General features: G+C 40.6%; 1 protein-coding gene across 1 annotated transcript in view; it reads left to right on the top strand.

Moving 5' to 3' along the window:
• Nucleotides 1-12,583, top strand: part of LCOR (ligand dependent nuclear receptor corepressor) — a 58,682-nt gene extending 46,099 nt beyond the window's left edge. Inside the window, exons 6-7 of the mRNA XM_084526620.1 lie at nt 258-351; nt 3,038-12,583. Coding sequence (XP_084382746.1) covers nt 258-351; nt 3,038-4,007 — 1,064 coding nt within the window. The 3' untranslated portion in view covers nt 4,008-12,583. The remainder of the gene's footprint in view (nt 1-257; nt 352-3,037) is intronic.
• Nucleotides 12,584-15,386: the final 2,803 nt, after the last annotated feature.

Here is a 15,386-nt window from a genome sequence, read left to right as displayed (position 1 = left end):
TGAGCTGTCATTTGTAGGTAGTCATTTGTTCTCTGGCTCTTGTAAACAGATGCTAAATTTTGTTCTGACTTCTGGAGACAATGCTGAATTCACTTGTAAGCCAAACTATGAACAAATCCAAATCTTGACTCGTGTAAAAACAAAGTTAAAATGTTGTGTGCTAAATATGACTTTAGCCCAAAGGAGTGATTCTGTCAAGGGACAGCGAGGCTGATTCTGTTTCTTCAAACACTGAAGTGATTCTTTCATCTCTACAGACGGCGTGCTTGATTTATCCACTAAGAAGAGTCCTTGTGCCGGCAGCACCTCTCTGAGTCATTCTCCAGGGTGCTCCAGTACTCCAGGAAATGGGTAAGAGAAAGCAACTTACTATGATCTTCTAAAACTTTTTAACTAAAAATATGTTTATCTCATGTTAATTTTAACTTAGTTTTGGTGTTAACCCTTTGGAGTAATGTGTCTTTCAGCTTGTGCCTTTGGTAAATACCTTCATCCCACCTGCCAAATAAGAATTGTTGCAAACTGAGACAGGTTTATTGCAGTAAAGAACTCTAATATCTGTTACTTTGGCCAGGTTAATGCTTAGCCACAGAGCTTTCCATTAGCTGCTGCTTGGATTCAGTGGAGATCCAAGTTCAGTTAAATGTCTGAGGAGTCTTTGTGATATAATTTACATTTCACTTCAATTAGGGGAAAGTTAACTAACAGGTTTATTTTATGGGTAGCAATGATTTGGATGATGAACCAGGATGAGTTTGATTTATATCACTGCATGTTCTTTGTTAATATTTCCTAGCATGAACCACAGCTTAAAAAAGGGGGTTGTGGGGAGGGACAGGCAAGGAGGGAAGTCTAGAAGTTCAGAAAATTCTAGGTATGACTTTCTATGATTGCATTTTAGCACTGAGTTAGTTGTTTTTTTTTTTTAAAAAAAAACAAACAAACAAACAAAAAACATACATGGTGTACTACTCTTGTCTTAATTAGTTCAAGGTGTGAAAGAATGCTATCAATAGTTACTTTTAGGTTTCATATTTATAATGGTCACAGTTTGCATACATTTAGAAACCCTTTACTCTTAGGAGTGAGATAAATGTACTGGAGAGGTTGACTGGGAATAAAAGGGTGTTGACAGGAGAACTTTATCTTGAAGCTACTGTGAATATTTTTATTAGTGAGGTACAGAAACAGTATGTGGTATAAACTACCGTTTAATTGCTGGGTTTAGCTTAACAAAAGCATATGAAAGACGTGAATTTTTAAACTAACACCCCACCGCCACCCATGTAATCCCATGTAATGCTAACAACTGGTTTAACTGTTGCATTTATCTAGAAAAATACTACTCTCTCAGATTTTCCCCCTTCCAAGATTTCATTTCTCATTTAATATTTTTATTAATAAAATACTTCAGTCCTTGTTTAGCAGTTAGTCTTAATACTTGTACACCGTTCTTAAGTGCAGACCTTGCCCACCAGCTCTTCAATTCAGAAAAGGTTTCTGTTTCTAGCTTTATTTCCTTATGAAGGTGACAAAATCCACCAGGGCTGCAAATTCTGTTCCCTTGCTTGTGCCCCAAGTGAGGGCTGAAGTCCCACACGTAGGGATGACAGGGCCAGCATCTGGCTCTGTCCTGGCCAGTTCTGTGGGTCAGGAGAGGATGCTGTACACTGGCACCTGTAGTTGCTTGTCCAGGTGTGTGCTAAATGAAGGTTTAGTCTGTTCAGCATGAAGGAAATCATGTGTGACCTTCTGTTGTAGCTAGCTGCCAGTATTGCCTTTCTTCAGGCACAAACACTGGTGCGCATTCTGGTGCAACGTATGCTGTAGAAGGGGCAGAGAATATGCACCAAGTTCTGTGGGACAGCAGGCGATTCATTTCTCTGGATTTTGGTCTGAATCCAGTTTGACTCTTGGTACTCCAGCTGTGACCTATCGCATCCTGGAGAGGAGCTAGCAGCATACATGTTAAGTGCTGTGCATGTTACGTGCCAGGTGCTTTCAGTGGATATGTCTGCTCTAAAGGCTTTTTTTCCTGATCTAAACGTGACTTTAATGTAGCTTTTCAGTAGTATTCACTCTGTCCTTAAGTAACGCTGATTTATCTAGAGGGCTTCACACCAGTAAAGTCTCCTGGAGCACTGAAACTCAGTCGCTTCCCAGTCGCTTTGTTAGTCTGTCTGTTGAACGTGGGAGGGTCTGGAGGTGGAATTTGCAACTAGTTGCTGGCCAGTGTGACTTAGTTACTACAGAGGGGCTAAGCAAGCAAAATATTAAAATACACGTGTTTATCTGCAGTAGTACATTGTGTCATAAAGAACACTTGTGACATAAGGAAAACGGTTAAAAAAAAATACATACTGTTTTTTTCTGCTACTAACCCTTGGTCTGGACTAAAGTTCATAGCTTTGTATTTGAGTTTTTTTCCTAGCCATGCTGTGCTGTGTGTCAAATGAGAATCAGGGACATGTATATATGCACTTAGTTGTTAAGAGAGCAATTTGGTAAGTCTAGCGTTTTTCTTTGTGATCTGCAGTATCCCAGCTTTCATACTCGGTGCTTAACGAAAGTCAAGCCAATCAGTCATATTTGCATGTTGAATATGTTGCATTTTTGGCTTACTCTTTTATTACTGTACTTGTTTAGTGGTAACGTCACACCAGTAACACAGTTGTGTATAGATCTATGGCGATTGACTACTACTTTGTAATTAAGGTGCTATTTTCAGACGCTTGCGCGAAGCCTTTTCTCCTCCGAGAATTTGTGAACCCAACCAGAGACCAGCCAACAGGTTTCATTTTTTTCTTTGCCCAAAAAGCTTCTCTTTTTTTGTGAACAAGTTTTAAAACTGACTGATGCTGAGACTTAATAAACAAAAAATTTTTAAAAATTAAAAAAAAAAAAATTTAGAGAAAAATAAATAACACAAAAAGTGATGTTACCCAAGCAAGGCCTTCTAATAAAGGAGTGGCCCCCTCACCCATCCCTCCCTACCTGTGCAAGTCCTGCTCACATCAGTTTCCTTCCATCCAATTAGGCGACCTGGGAGACCCAGCCAGCACCATCCAGAGGGACTACAGAGTGGTGATGGGGTACCTCCAAGAAGCTTGCAGGATGGAACCAGGGAAGGTTATGGCCACTCTACATCTCTTAAAGTACCGCTGGCTCGATCACTCCAGATTAGTGAAGAACTGCTGAGCAGAAACCAGTTTTCTACGGCTGCCAGCCATGGGCCATCTGGACTACAGAATCATGGACAGCACTTAATATTATCCAGGGAGGCTTCTTGGGCAAAACCACACTACGAATTCAATTTCAGCCGCATGAAATTCAGGGGAAATGGTGCACTCAGCAACATCAGTGACCTTCCTTTTCTTACAGAAAACTCTGCCTTTCAAAAAATGGCACTTCAAACTAAACAGGATGGGAAAAAGGACGTGAGCCATTCGTCTCCTGTGGATTTAAAGATACCACAAGTTCGAGGCATGGACCTTTCTTGGGAGTCCCGCACTGGTGACCAGTACAGCTATAGCTCTTTGGTAATGGGTTCACAAACGGAGAGCGCGCTTAGCAAAAAGTTAAGGGCTATCCTTCCAAAACAAAACAGGAGAAGTTTGCTGGATGCTGGACCAGATTCCTGGGGCTCAGATGCTGAGCAGTCTACCTCTGGACAGCCATATCCCACCTCAGATCAAGAGGGAGATCCTGGCTCCAAGCAACCTAGGAAGAAAAGAGGGAGATACAGACAGTACAACAGCGAGATACTGGAGGAAGCAATCTCTGTGGTTATGAGCGGGAAAATGAGTGTTTCCAAAGCTCAGAGTATTTATGGGATCCCCCACAGTACACTGGAGTACAAAGTTAAAGAGAGGCTGGGCACTTTGAAAAACCCTCCAAAGAAAAAAATGAAATTAATGAGGTCGGAGGGGCAGGATGTTTCAGTAAAGATTGAATTAGATCCCCAGGGAGAAGCAGCACAAAGTGCGAATGAATTGAAAGATGAGTAGGGATGTTGTAGAGTGCCAATTACTTTGCAAACTGGGTGAGCACTACTGCATAGTTCAACCACCATTGAGCACACCTGATTCTCCTACTGACTGCAATGTTCTTTCCTTTGCAGTCTAGCATAGACTTGTGTGGACACAGGTGAAGGGTGTGCTCTGAATGTCACATTTGTAAATTTTTTTCTTGCCTGGTATGGTGCAGTTTCCCTCCTTCACCTGCCCACTACCCCGCTCTCTTTTTTCCCCCCCCCCCTTTTTTTTTTTTTTTTTTTTTTTTTTTGCCTTTTGCATGTTTCTCTGTAATAGAGAGTTGAGTTACCTCATAAAGAATGCAGATCTGTGGAAGTGGACATCTTGCCTGTACAGCCCGCCTGAACTCCCGTTGCTGGAATTTTTCTTCTCTGCCTTTAGAGAAATAAGTCCACTTTGTTAAACTGATAGTCTCTCCAAACCAGGCTTTTTTGACTGAGAAAATCAGACTGTTGTTCTACAAAAGGTTTCAGTAATCTTTTTTTTCCCCCTCCTTTTCTTTGATCCAGTTGATGGAAAGATTTAAGCTAAATCAAGCTACTTAGGAATGGTACCTCTCTTGAACTCGGAGATTTGTTTATTTGGTGGATAATCAATTGGGTCTAATTAGGCTCTCCGCTATTTTATTTCTAAATTAAACATACCATTCGCTGTCTGCTTAGTGCTCACCCGGAGGGGAGGGGAGGGAAAACTTACATACACTACCTTCAGAATATGTCAGTTGATTATTTGTAACACTACCTTTGCTGTAATTTTGTTTGATATTTTTGAAGGGTGATATTTGACTCACCTGCTTGAGGATGTAGCCTTATCTCACGGAAGACAAGCTTCTCATGGCCAGGAGCAGTCAGGGTACACTAAATGATGTATTAGGGTATGCCTCATTATAACAGAACTATGGTTCTTTGTGACCTTTATGCTTTTTACAGACTTGATTCTGAGTTTACTAAACTATGTGGTTCCAACAACTAGTTTAAATGACTCTAATCTGGGGACGGGGGGGGATACGTGTAACAAACTACTGTGATCTTGCGCAAAAAAAAAAAAAAAAGCCCACAAAACAGTGATCTCAAACGTTACAACCTCAGTAGTCTGCCCAAATATCCACGTTAGTGAAGGAGCTTGTTAATGTTCAGGGAAGAAGTAAAACACTGGTAGCCTGATCTAACTCAGGCTCTGCATCATATCTATCTGTAATACAGTCAGGGTCGAACACTCGATGAATGGGTGTTTCCTTTTTAAATATTACAGTTGCCAGTAGCAGGAAATAATCTAAGTCCTGCTTTTTTTTTTTTTTGGGTGTTGTTTTTATTTAACCTATTTTGATAGTGGTTTAGCACATGCTAGAATAAGCATTTAAACACCGTAAAAGCACTCCGTAAACCACAAATATTTTTTTCTTTTTTTTTTTTCCAAATGTTAATGATACCTGTATCATTATATGGAGATCCAGGATAAGTTTTTGTACAGAACTTTTATCTTTGATACTCTCAGCGGGAGTGGTCAGTAACTAGGTGGAGCTTACTGGACTTACCACAGTACGACCAAATCGCAATTGCTGGTTCTTCAGGTAGAAACAATTTGGTCTTAATTTGTGCAAAAGGTAGCTAGAATTACCGCTTTTTTTTCCCAGTTGCACAACCAAAAGAAGCATTGGAATTTTTGTGTGAGAGCATTCAGTGATGTCAGTGATCGAAAGTGGTTTCTACAAGTTCACGGGAGGATGGCCTTAGCTAGTCCTAGGGATGCTGAATGAATTCTGGAACAATTGATGCTATTAGCCTCTCCCCCTCCCCAGTAACTTCATAGTTTCAAAGGTTAGGCACACCATTGCTGTCATTTTAAATATGCACTGCTCATTCTTGAAACGGACCGGGCATTTGGCCCCAGGTATACTTTTTTGTTTGTTTACTTAATATGCTTTAGTACTCAAAATCCTGGTTCCTCGTAGCTCTCTAGTTGTCGTTGCGGCATTTGAAGCAGTTGAAGCTCAGTAGCAGTATATAAACTCTGCAATATGTTCCAGTTTAGCTGGTAATTGCAATAAAGGTGCAGTTAAATGTGTGGTTTCATCTGCTGTTGGAGGTTACGGTAGAAAGTTTGCTGCAAGTTTAACACAGGAAAAAAAAGAATTAACACAGTTTTACTGTTCAGAGAGGTTTAACCTTTTGCAGTTGTCTTTATTTAAGCAACATGAGTTGAGTTTTATGAAAACTTGTCACTGTAGTGTACGTGGAGTGCTCATTTTACTAACCTAAATATTTTGTATGTGTATGTTTAAGTGGGTGACAATCGTGCAGCAGAAGAATGGTGTGCCTACCCTTTAATGCTGCAGTTTTAAAAGAGAATTTGTCTTGTCATTTCAGACTGTAGGCTAAGAATTGTAAATAGATAGTGAGAAGTTGAGTACTCTTTATTTGCTTTGGTTAGAAAGTGGATTTAAAAAAATAACCAACAAACCAAACGCGTAACTTTCTCAGTTTAAATGTCCTGAGACCTGAAGATTGTAATACTCACGTCTGCAAAGCTTTTAAACACAACACTTGATCTGTGATAACTTATTATTCAGGTAACCTTTCTTTTTCGAGAAGCTTTTGAACAACCATATTTCCTCCAAAGGTCTCTGTTTAAAAAGAAAAAAAAAGAAAAAAGTGTAGATTATTTTTTAAGCACTAATTGCATTACGTTGGTAACTGCAATATAAAATAGCCATTATTGTTTTGTGAAGCATGGTTGAGATTAGTTAGTGGTCCCTTTGAAAAATTTCATGAGCCTCTCAAAAAAATAAAAACAAATTTAAAAAAAAAAAAAGCTGCTGAATATTCAAAAGATATATATTTTACCTTATTGTAGGTTTTGTAAATTTAGTCTGTAATATTCAGGTGCACCTTTTAATGTTAACTTTTTGTTTCAAAGTCCCATCTAATGTATTTTCTCTGAGGTGATTCATCACGTAAGGCTAGTATCACTCGAAGTGCTGCAGTGATCACTAAGATTTTGTTTCAGTTCTCACTACATATTTTTTACAGGCGCTTTCAGTGTAGCTAACTAGTAGTATTTGGGATCATTTTAAATATATGATTGGAATTAATGTTTGTCCATTAGCATGCTTAATTTTCTGCTGACCAGCAGTTTGCATGGCCAAAATCCCTGGTTGACCATATTTTGGTGTGGGAAGGTGTGGTTCACTGCTGTCTTTGTGACAAAAGCCTTGTTTCTCATGTTATTTCTGGTAAGTGGATGCTTATGTTACTTGGATCACTTGGACAGGAGATAAGGTTTAAAATCTTTCTTCTGCTGCTCTTCTGAGATGGCATTAACGCGTAACGTAGACAAACCGCAACCCTGTAAAAATGGAGACGTCGATAGGAGGAGGCCTTTCGGGTATTTTTCGTCACTAGTTTGCTCTTATTCCCGAGAACGTCCATCCGATGTAGTTATTGGACTTAACAGTATTGTTGTGTACTACGTTGATGTAGCTGAAAAAGCCTGACAGCAAGAAACTGTGAATAATATTTGTGGCAGTCTCTGAAAACTAGTTTTTCAGTCCAAGTATCATGAAGGAGAATCCCTCTCCCCTACCCCCATCCTAGAAAAGTAATTTTATATTTTGTGTGTATAAAGTTTTAAGGATCAAGTTTCATATTGTACTGAAGTTTAGGTGTCGCTTGGTAAATCTTTGCTGCAGCATATAATTGAAGATGAGTAAGGCTTAGTGTGGTAGGGGTCCTGGTGTGGAGTTAATTATCGTACAGTTCTGGTGAGAAAGCCCAACATGTATGAAATGTGTCCTTTTTTTATTATTATTTGGACTTGTAAGATGTAAAAGTGCTTTTTTAGAACTCTGACCTATTACAAACTATTACCTCACTTTCAGCCAGCTGGATCCTCATTCCACAGTGTTGTAGGCATTATCGTGGCCGTAATGCTTGAGTACAGCTATCGAGTTGAACGTTTCCAGTCAGGTATTGTAGGGACACGTATCTGGACTCGCTTCGATTTCTGTCAGAAGACTTTTTTCTCAGTCATTCGCTAACCTTTCTTGAAGGCTCAAGGCAGTTCCCTTTAGGATTTCTCATTTCTTCCTGTTAAGTAGAAGTTGCTGCCCAAGCGATGCAGGTATGCCTTTTGCTTTCTTCTCGTTGCAGAACTCCTAATTCCATGCTCGCGTTACCAGCCCTATTGCTAGACCTGAATTTTCATTGAAATCGTAAAACAAATTCTGTTAAAAAAATGCAGGTGTAGAGATAAGATAGTGCCTCTAGTAAGGGAACACCTTCAGCTTCTGTGTTCTCTAGCAATTCCTGTGCCACCTTCCTTCTGGAGCTTTCCAGTGCTCACGGATATTCCTAAACACGAAAGGTAACTGCAGGTGTGCTTAGATTGGTTAGGAGCAGGCAAGGAACAGTCTGTGCTTTTACTAGTGGCAGGCCGACATTAGTCTAAATATTTCTTTCACAAGGACTTGAGGGTACATTGCCTTCCCCCAGAAATTCGCAGGAACTGGCAATATGATTCAGGGGCTTTAGGGTTGAGTAAGCTTTGTATAGGTTGGAACAACTTCTTAGTTCTGACTGAATTGCTTTTTATATCATCTGCAGCGATTGTTATACAGGCAAAACTGGAGTTATCGTGCTGCTTTTCAGTTTACTTTGGATCAATGCTCTTAAGATGTCCTTGAGTCTTAGGAGAAGAACACGGTGTCCAAGGAGTGAAGGGAACACTGTGCCGTTCCCTTGTTTCTCAAAAACAGTGTGGCAACATCTTGTCGTGTAAAGAGCTCTTTCTTTCAGTGAAGACGAAATTTTAACTCTTCAGTGTGAGAATGCATGCACCTATTGCAGTCCAAACGCTTATGAAGGCATATTTGTTAACCTGTACTGAAAGCTTTGTCACAATAGTTTAAATATCTCAAATTCTCTGCCAGATGTTAGAGGTAGGATTGAAGGGTTGCTTCTCCCTTTTAGGGGCATCAGAAACTTCTAGGTTTTCCCCACAAATGTTTCAAAAACTAAATGTGACTTCAGTCTAGGTCAATACTGCTTTTTCTTGGCACCAGTAGATAATGCTGACTGATACCGGTTTTAGAAGCTAGACCTAAATTGTTTTGAGACTAGTCCTGGTACTGTTGAGGTTAATACTTGATCTTGAATTATTTTGAAAACTCGGTGATTAGAAACTTCAGAAACCTGAAAATCTGCACTGCTAGTTCTGTTAGATGTAGCAGATACAATCGCTATGGTTATGAATTTCTGATTATCCAGTGTGTCACCACTGTAAGTACTGTGGTGATTGCTAAACAGAGAGAGATTGTCGACTCAGAATGATCCGTAGATGCACTCCACATAGACCAGGAAAAAACTGTAAGTAGTTACAGCATTCTAGTGTCCATCTCTCTCCTGTTCTTGGTTTGACTGGGGCCAGGCCTCTATAACAGTATTACAGCAGCAGATTTGGGCTTCACGTCCTATTCAATTACGCCTATATTCAGGTATCGTCACAAAAACCTTTGTATTAGAGAGCTTTTTCTAATCCTCACAAAAATCTCTTATCACAGTTGCAAAATCAGTTTTCCTGGGCTAAGTGCTAGGAGGCTGGATTTTTTTCTCAGCCTGTCCCAGGGTATTTCATTCACCTTCTTAAAAACAAACATCTCCCCCTTCCTGCCCTACGCTTGTCTCTACTTAATTGGTAAGTATAGCTTCAGAGTACTCGAGATGCTAATTCTACCTGTTGGAGCAGGGATTAGGACACAGACTTCATTCTGACTGGAGCAGGAAATGTTAACGCCAGAAAGTAATTTCTCTAGTTATTACCTAATATACAGTCTTAATGTTTTTTCCTACTCAGAAGTAATGAAGACACCACTACAGCTACTAATACAGTTTATCAACTACTTGGTGCTACATTTCTCAAATATTTTTGCAGATACTATTTTTTATGCCTGCATGAAAGCATGTAAACTTTACTGTCACTATAAAAAGCACTTGTCTGACCTATTCTAAAGTACCAGAAAAGGGATAAATAACTGCAGCACTTTTTCTGTTACAACGCCAGAGTCTTAATTAAATCTGGTCTTCAGGTTATGAGGTATTTTAAACGTACAATCTAGGATCGTTAACAGCTTTTCAGGTCAGATTACAAGTTCTCTTGGGATACTAATCTGTCTTTTAAAGAGTAGTATGACAAAATATTCTGAAGTTCAGGCAGGGGATGTATACATGCCTGATATTTTTAACTGATCATTTCAGGAGGCCATTTCAGGGCTTGACATTTGGAATCTGGGATGATGGGTAGGGAAAGGGAAGTTTCCCAAACTGAAAAATCATTTTGGACCATTGTTTAATGTTCAGTTTGTAAAAATATATCACAAGAAAAATGGGTAGGGATTCTTTCTCCCTTATGCCTTCAGGGAATGAGTAGTATTTAGAATCTCTGGCTGAAATTCAAGCCTTTTTACCATGTAAATTTTTAATATAAACTCATTGACATGCTTTTTACATCTGAGGACTGAAAATGGATCTTAATGTTTAAGTTGTGGAATGGTATATTTCTTAAATGAAGGGGGAACATTAAAAAAAATAGATTAGAATACCAGCATTAGTGAGCTTAAGGGATTTTAGTATGTAATAGCAAAGTATAGCAAAGTATTTGATTAAAAAAAAAATTAATCTTGAATTGCTAGTCTGTAACTAGGTGCATTCTAATTTAGCAGGTGAATATTCTTTACTTATCGATATATGATGGGCTTTTTGCAAATAGAAACCTTTATCTGAGTCCCACGTGTTGCTTGTACTGATGGGATGTATGCTTACAGCAGCTTACTGCTGCTTTAAAATGTATAAAATATGTTTTGAGTGTTTGCTCATAACTCTTTCTAACCTCCACTTGTTAAATTGTCAGACATTGGTATTTTATCAGTCCGCAATGTAAGTTTAAACTAATGTTCTTAGGAATCCAACTTGTACACACACTGTTTAAAAACCCTCAGGGACAGTTTACACACTATCCTCACTCAATTCAGGTACTTGTACTCTCTTCTTAAACCTAGCAGTGACTTGTATTTTGTTTTGCTTTTCTTTTGACGTGCTGATAGCACATCCTTGATGAATGTCAACTTAAAACTCAGTTCAGGTATCCAGGTATAACTCAGCCAAACGGATTTTAAAGCTGCATATTTACTCTCCAGCACACAGTGCCTCAGACACTTATAGTGGCATTCTGTATATTCAGTTATTACTACTGAGCAGATCGCGTGGGGGTTCCTGGTATGTATTGTAAGAAATTCCTATGTATATTATATAATATGTATTATATTATATACATATATAGTATATATGTTATCTTAAACTTATATATTTTAAAATGCCACTACTAGCCAGCGCAGCTAAAAAAGAAATACATTCCCAGCTGCTTCTGTAACCGGCAGAGGCAGCTTCTTAACGTGGCTCTTGCTTCTCTCTCACCATAACTACTTCTAACCTCAAGCACGGGTCCTTGGCTGTCTGACCTCTACACTCTAGTTATGCAATGTCCTTAGAGAATTCTGTGCACTGGCCACTGTGATGGAAACCAATGGGCCGGGAGTGCTTTGAGTTTATTAGTAATTGTTCTGCCAAAGTTGGTGTTTGTATGACAAGCGTGTAAACCTGTCAGATAATCAGCAGAGGTCCGAGTTGGTAACGGTGCACGTAATCGCTTCCACCTAATTGGTAGGACCGGGCCCTCAGCAGGTGTCTCCTCTCTGATGCTGAGCGCTAATTCCGAACGTGTTGGCACTGAACATCTGTAGTGATGGGCCTCCGTGCTGCGCTCACAGGGAGGTGAAACTTCAAAATAAAATCTGCTGCTCTGCTCTCGCAGGAATCTGTTGGCAGTCGCAAGTCAGCAACACCTCTGCTTTATTATTTGACACTTTACATCTAAAAAGTCTTCTCTTTCTATTTATGTAACCCATAGTCTTTGAAGAGTATGGAAAATGGCATTTCTCTCTGACCTCTAGAAGTTCAAGTGTCATGGGAAAAAAACAGGAACCCCCCCCTTTACTCTTATGGACCTCATTTCAATATACTGTTTACAGTTTGACGGAATTGTATAATTTAATATTTCTCTTGTACTGTAGTTTATATTTATTTACAGATTTTTTTGTACTGTGTGATTTGAATTTTTTGTTCCTTGCTATGATCAATGTTTTATGTAGTAGAGCACTTATGATCACAAATTAAGGTTTTTGGTTTGATTGCACTACATTAATTTTTTTAATGCAGTTCTGATTTTTTGACTGGACTAAATAAGCTGTGTCTTAATGTATGTGATAAGTACTTTTAAATTTTTATTTCATGTGGTCCATTTATTTTTTTGCATTGTATGTCAAAGCGCTAATTCTCTTGTTGTGCATGTGTAAGATTTAATGGCTCCATTGTATTATTTGACCATGTCATTTTGGAAACACATTCCCAGCTGTAACGTTGTGTATGGTAGTTTTCACTGGATGCTAGACTTTTCAAAACCACTATTCTTCTAATAAATTTTGTTGTGAAAAACTTGAAGGGGTTCCCATTCTCTTGTTTCTAGTGTGCTTCCTAAACGTTTGCACTAGTAAATCGGAGGTTTTTGAAATGCAAATTACTGCAAATAAAGGACCAGGAGAGGAAGTGAAAATAGCAGGTGAAACAAATTCTGGCTGGAGGCTCAAGCTTTGGGGTTGGTGCGCTCCCTTCGTGCCTTGTTGGTGATTAGGATTGGCAAGGAAGCTGCTTGAGCAGCTGGGCAGGGAACACGGGCGAGAGCTGAAATGTCGCCTCGCAGCAGCCTGCTCTCGTGAACTCCCCTACTCTAATTCACTCTTCCCTACTGGCCACCTTAATTTCTCTCATGGTAAATAATTTATTTGATGAAGAATGAACAGTGTCTCGGGAGGGGAGGGGGGGGAAAAGTAGCCTTGTTCATTGAGCACTTAGTAATGAGCCAAGGTAGAAACCCTGCGAATAAAAGCCTAGCTGGGAACCCTTACCGTTGCCTTGCACAGCTCAGTTTGGCTCGCTTGCCATCTCCCAAATAACCCTGTTCCCCTGGGAGCAGCGCCTTGCTTACCGGAGGAGCTTGGACCAAGCTCACACTATCTGCCTGCTTGCACAGCAGTGCTCAGCTTGCCTGCAGCCCCAGCTCCCCCTGCACACAGGGGCACAGCCCCAGCTCCTGGTTATTGGGGAAGGCTCCAGCCCCAAAGGCTCCAGCCCCGCTGTCCTGCACGGGTCCCGGGGCAGGCTGAGCGGTGCCACCACGCTCCAGCTGCTGCCTGCTGCAGCCCCCCTTCCCTTTCTGCCCACCCCACTTGGTGTTGGGCTGAACTACTTTTAACGTCATGCATTATTGATACCTAAATGCTGAATGCTAAAAAGTAGGTTACAGGAAGCGGTGTGTAATGGAGGCCACGTGGGTTTGGGCATTTCTGCTAACCTGCGGGCTCAGTCCTGGGGTGATTTTGAGAGCAGCACGGAGGAATCTCCTGGCTTCAGGAGCATTCACGTAGTGCTGCAGCCTGTCTGCTCCAGGCTTCTCTTTTTCCTGACAAGTGTTTTCCTCAGCTTGTGCTGCTGAAATGTAGGTAGGGTTTGCATTTACTAACATCATCTCCAATTCCATTTTTTGGTAAAGATACATGATTTTTACACTACAGACTGACTATTATATTCCTTGTATACTAATCCTGGTATTAAAAAGTGAAATGCTAAGGTAGCCTCATACTGTCGCTGGCTTAGCTTTACTTGGCAAATATCATCTAAATAAAAACTTGGTATGATTAGAGGCTACATCTTACACTAGTTTGGGAATAGTAAGTCTTTGTGTAAATAACTCGAAAGCTTGGTGCTGTAAACTAGCATTTATCATATCTTTTCTGTATGTCTGAATGCATCTGTCAAATCTTTGAAAATAGCCTCTGAAAGTGATGAACCATATTCCCATCTGCCATTCTTTGGTGTGTATTACACATTGCAAGCTCTTCCCAGAACATTTTTAATCGACACTTTTAGTCCTGTGACTATCAGAAATACCAAGGGTTTTTTTTGTTGTTGTTTGCCTGGAGGACTCGCTGATGGTCTCACACTTAAGATGAAGTTGTTCAGCTTAAAGGAACGAAGCCTCAAATTAATTTTAAAGTTTTCTCTAGCACAGATATGTGTAATGATGAGAAGGCACAGGATGTTGCAGAAAGAAGCATCCATGCTGTATGCTAGAAGTAGAAAATAAGTATAATTAGCTTATTTCCCTCGGCTTGGTTTGGTTCAGGATGGGTTCTGAGCTGCTCCGTTTTGCTCTTGAAGAGGCATCCACCTCTTCCAAACCTGCCAGAGCCTTCTGAAATAACAAACCCTTCAGATTCAGGTCGCTTTCTGCCATCCAGCTATGCCAGCATATGGGAGATGAGAGGCTCTGCTGCTTTCCTCCTTGTGAAGCTGTGCTCCTGGGCTGGGAAGAGCAGAAAGCTTCAGGTCTCTATCCATGGGCACTGGGATTAACCCTAGCTGGTGAGGCCCTTTGCCCTAAGGACCCCAAACCCTCGCAGAACCACAGGATAGCCCGAGGTGGAAGGGACCCACAAAGCTCATTGAGTCCAGCTCTCCACTTGGGTTGTGTGAGTGAAGCTGCTTAAATGAAGGAAATTGCCGAGTATCACAACTTCACCTCCTTGGGCAAACAGAAGAGAGTCCTCAGTCAGCTCAGAGAGCTGCAGTGCGAGGGTTTCTTCGGATTCTTTAGTGAGACCGATCACGCCGAGCTGTTTCATGTCCCCGAGGCACGACAAAAGTGGGCCTGGGGGGAGGGAGGATTTAAATCCTCATTCAGCAAGACATTTCAGCAAGTCGCTGATTTCTTAATCGACCGGTTGCAAACTGCTGCACGCCCTTTGGCACGAGCCCAGGAATGAGTATTTGCTAAATTGGGGCTTTTAGTGAGGGGTGAGCAGTAGTTTTGGGGACCTGCTTAGGAATGTGATTCACACATGGGAGAAGGTCACCGAAAAAACTTCTTGATGCTGTCATTGCTGGCGTAAAGGGTAAGCGAAGGGATAGCGACAGGCAAAGTAATTCCAACAGGCAGAGCTTGTAATGTTAGAGGCAAATCTGGGAATATACGGTTTGAAACAAAGATAGCAAAGGGATTAAAATAAAAGACGATCTTTTTAATATAGTTATTCTCAAGGCACCTGGAAAGATGTTAACGCTGCTGGAAGGATCTCAGATAATACCATGTGTGGGAGCACTGCTGTTCCCCTGCTCTGCTTCCCTAGCTGCAGCCTCTGTGATTTAAGATCCAACACATCCTCAGTTGTCTAGTGGGAAACGCAGA

The sequence above is a fragment of the Aythya ferina genome (assembly GCF_964211825.1).
Source record: "Aythya ferina genome assembly, chromosome: 7".
In the NCBI taxonomy this organism is placed as follows: Eukaryota; Metazoa; Chordata; class Aves; order Anseriformes; family Anatidae; genus Aythya; species Aythya ferina.
Note: the sequence above shows the minus strand (reverse complement) of the source record. Positions and strands in the feature narration are given on the sequence as shown.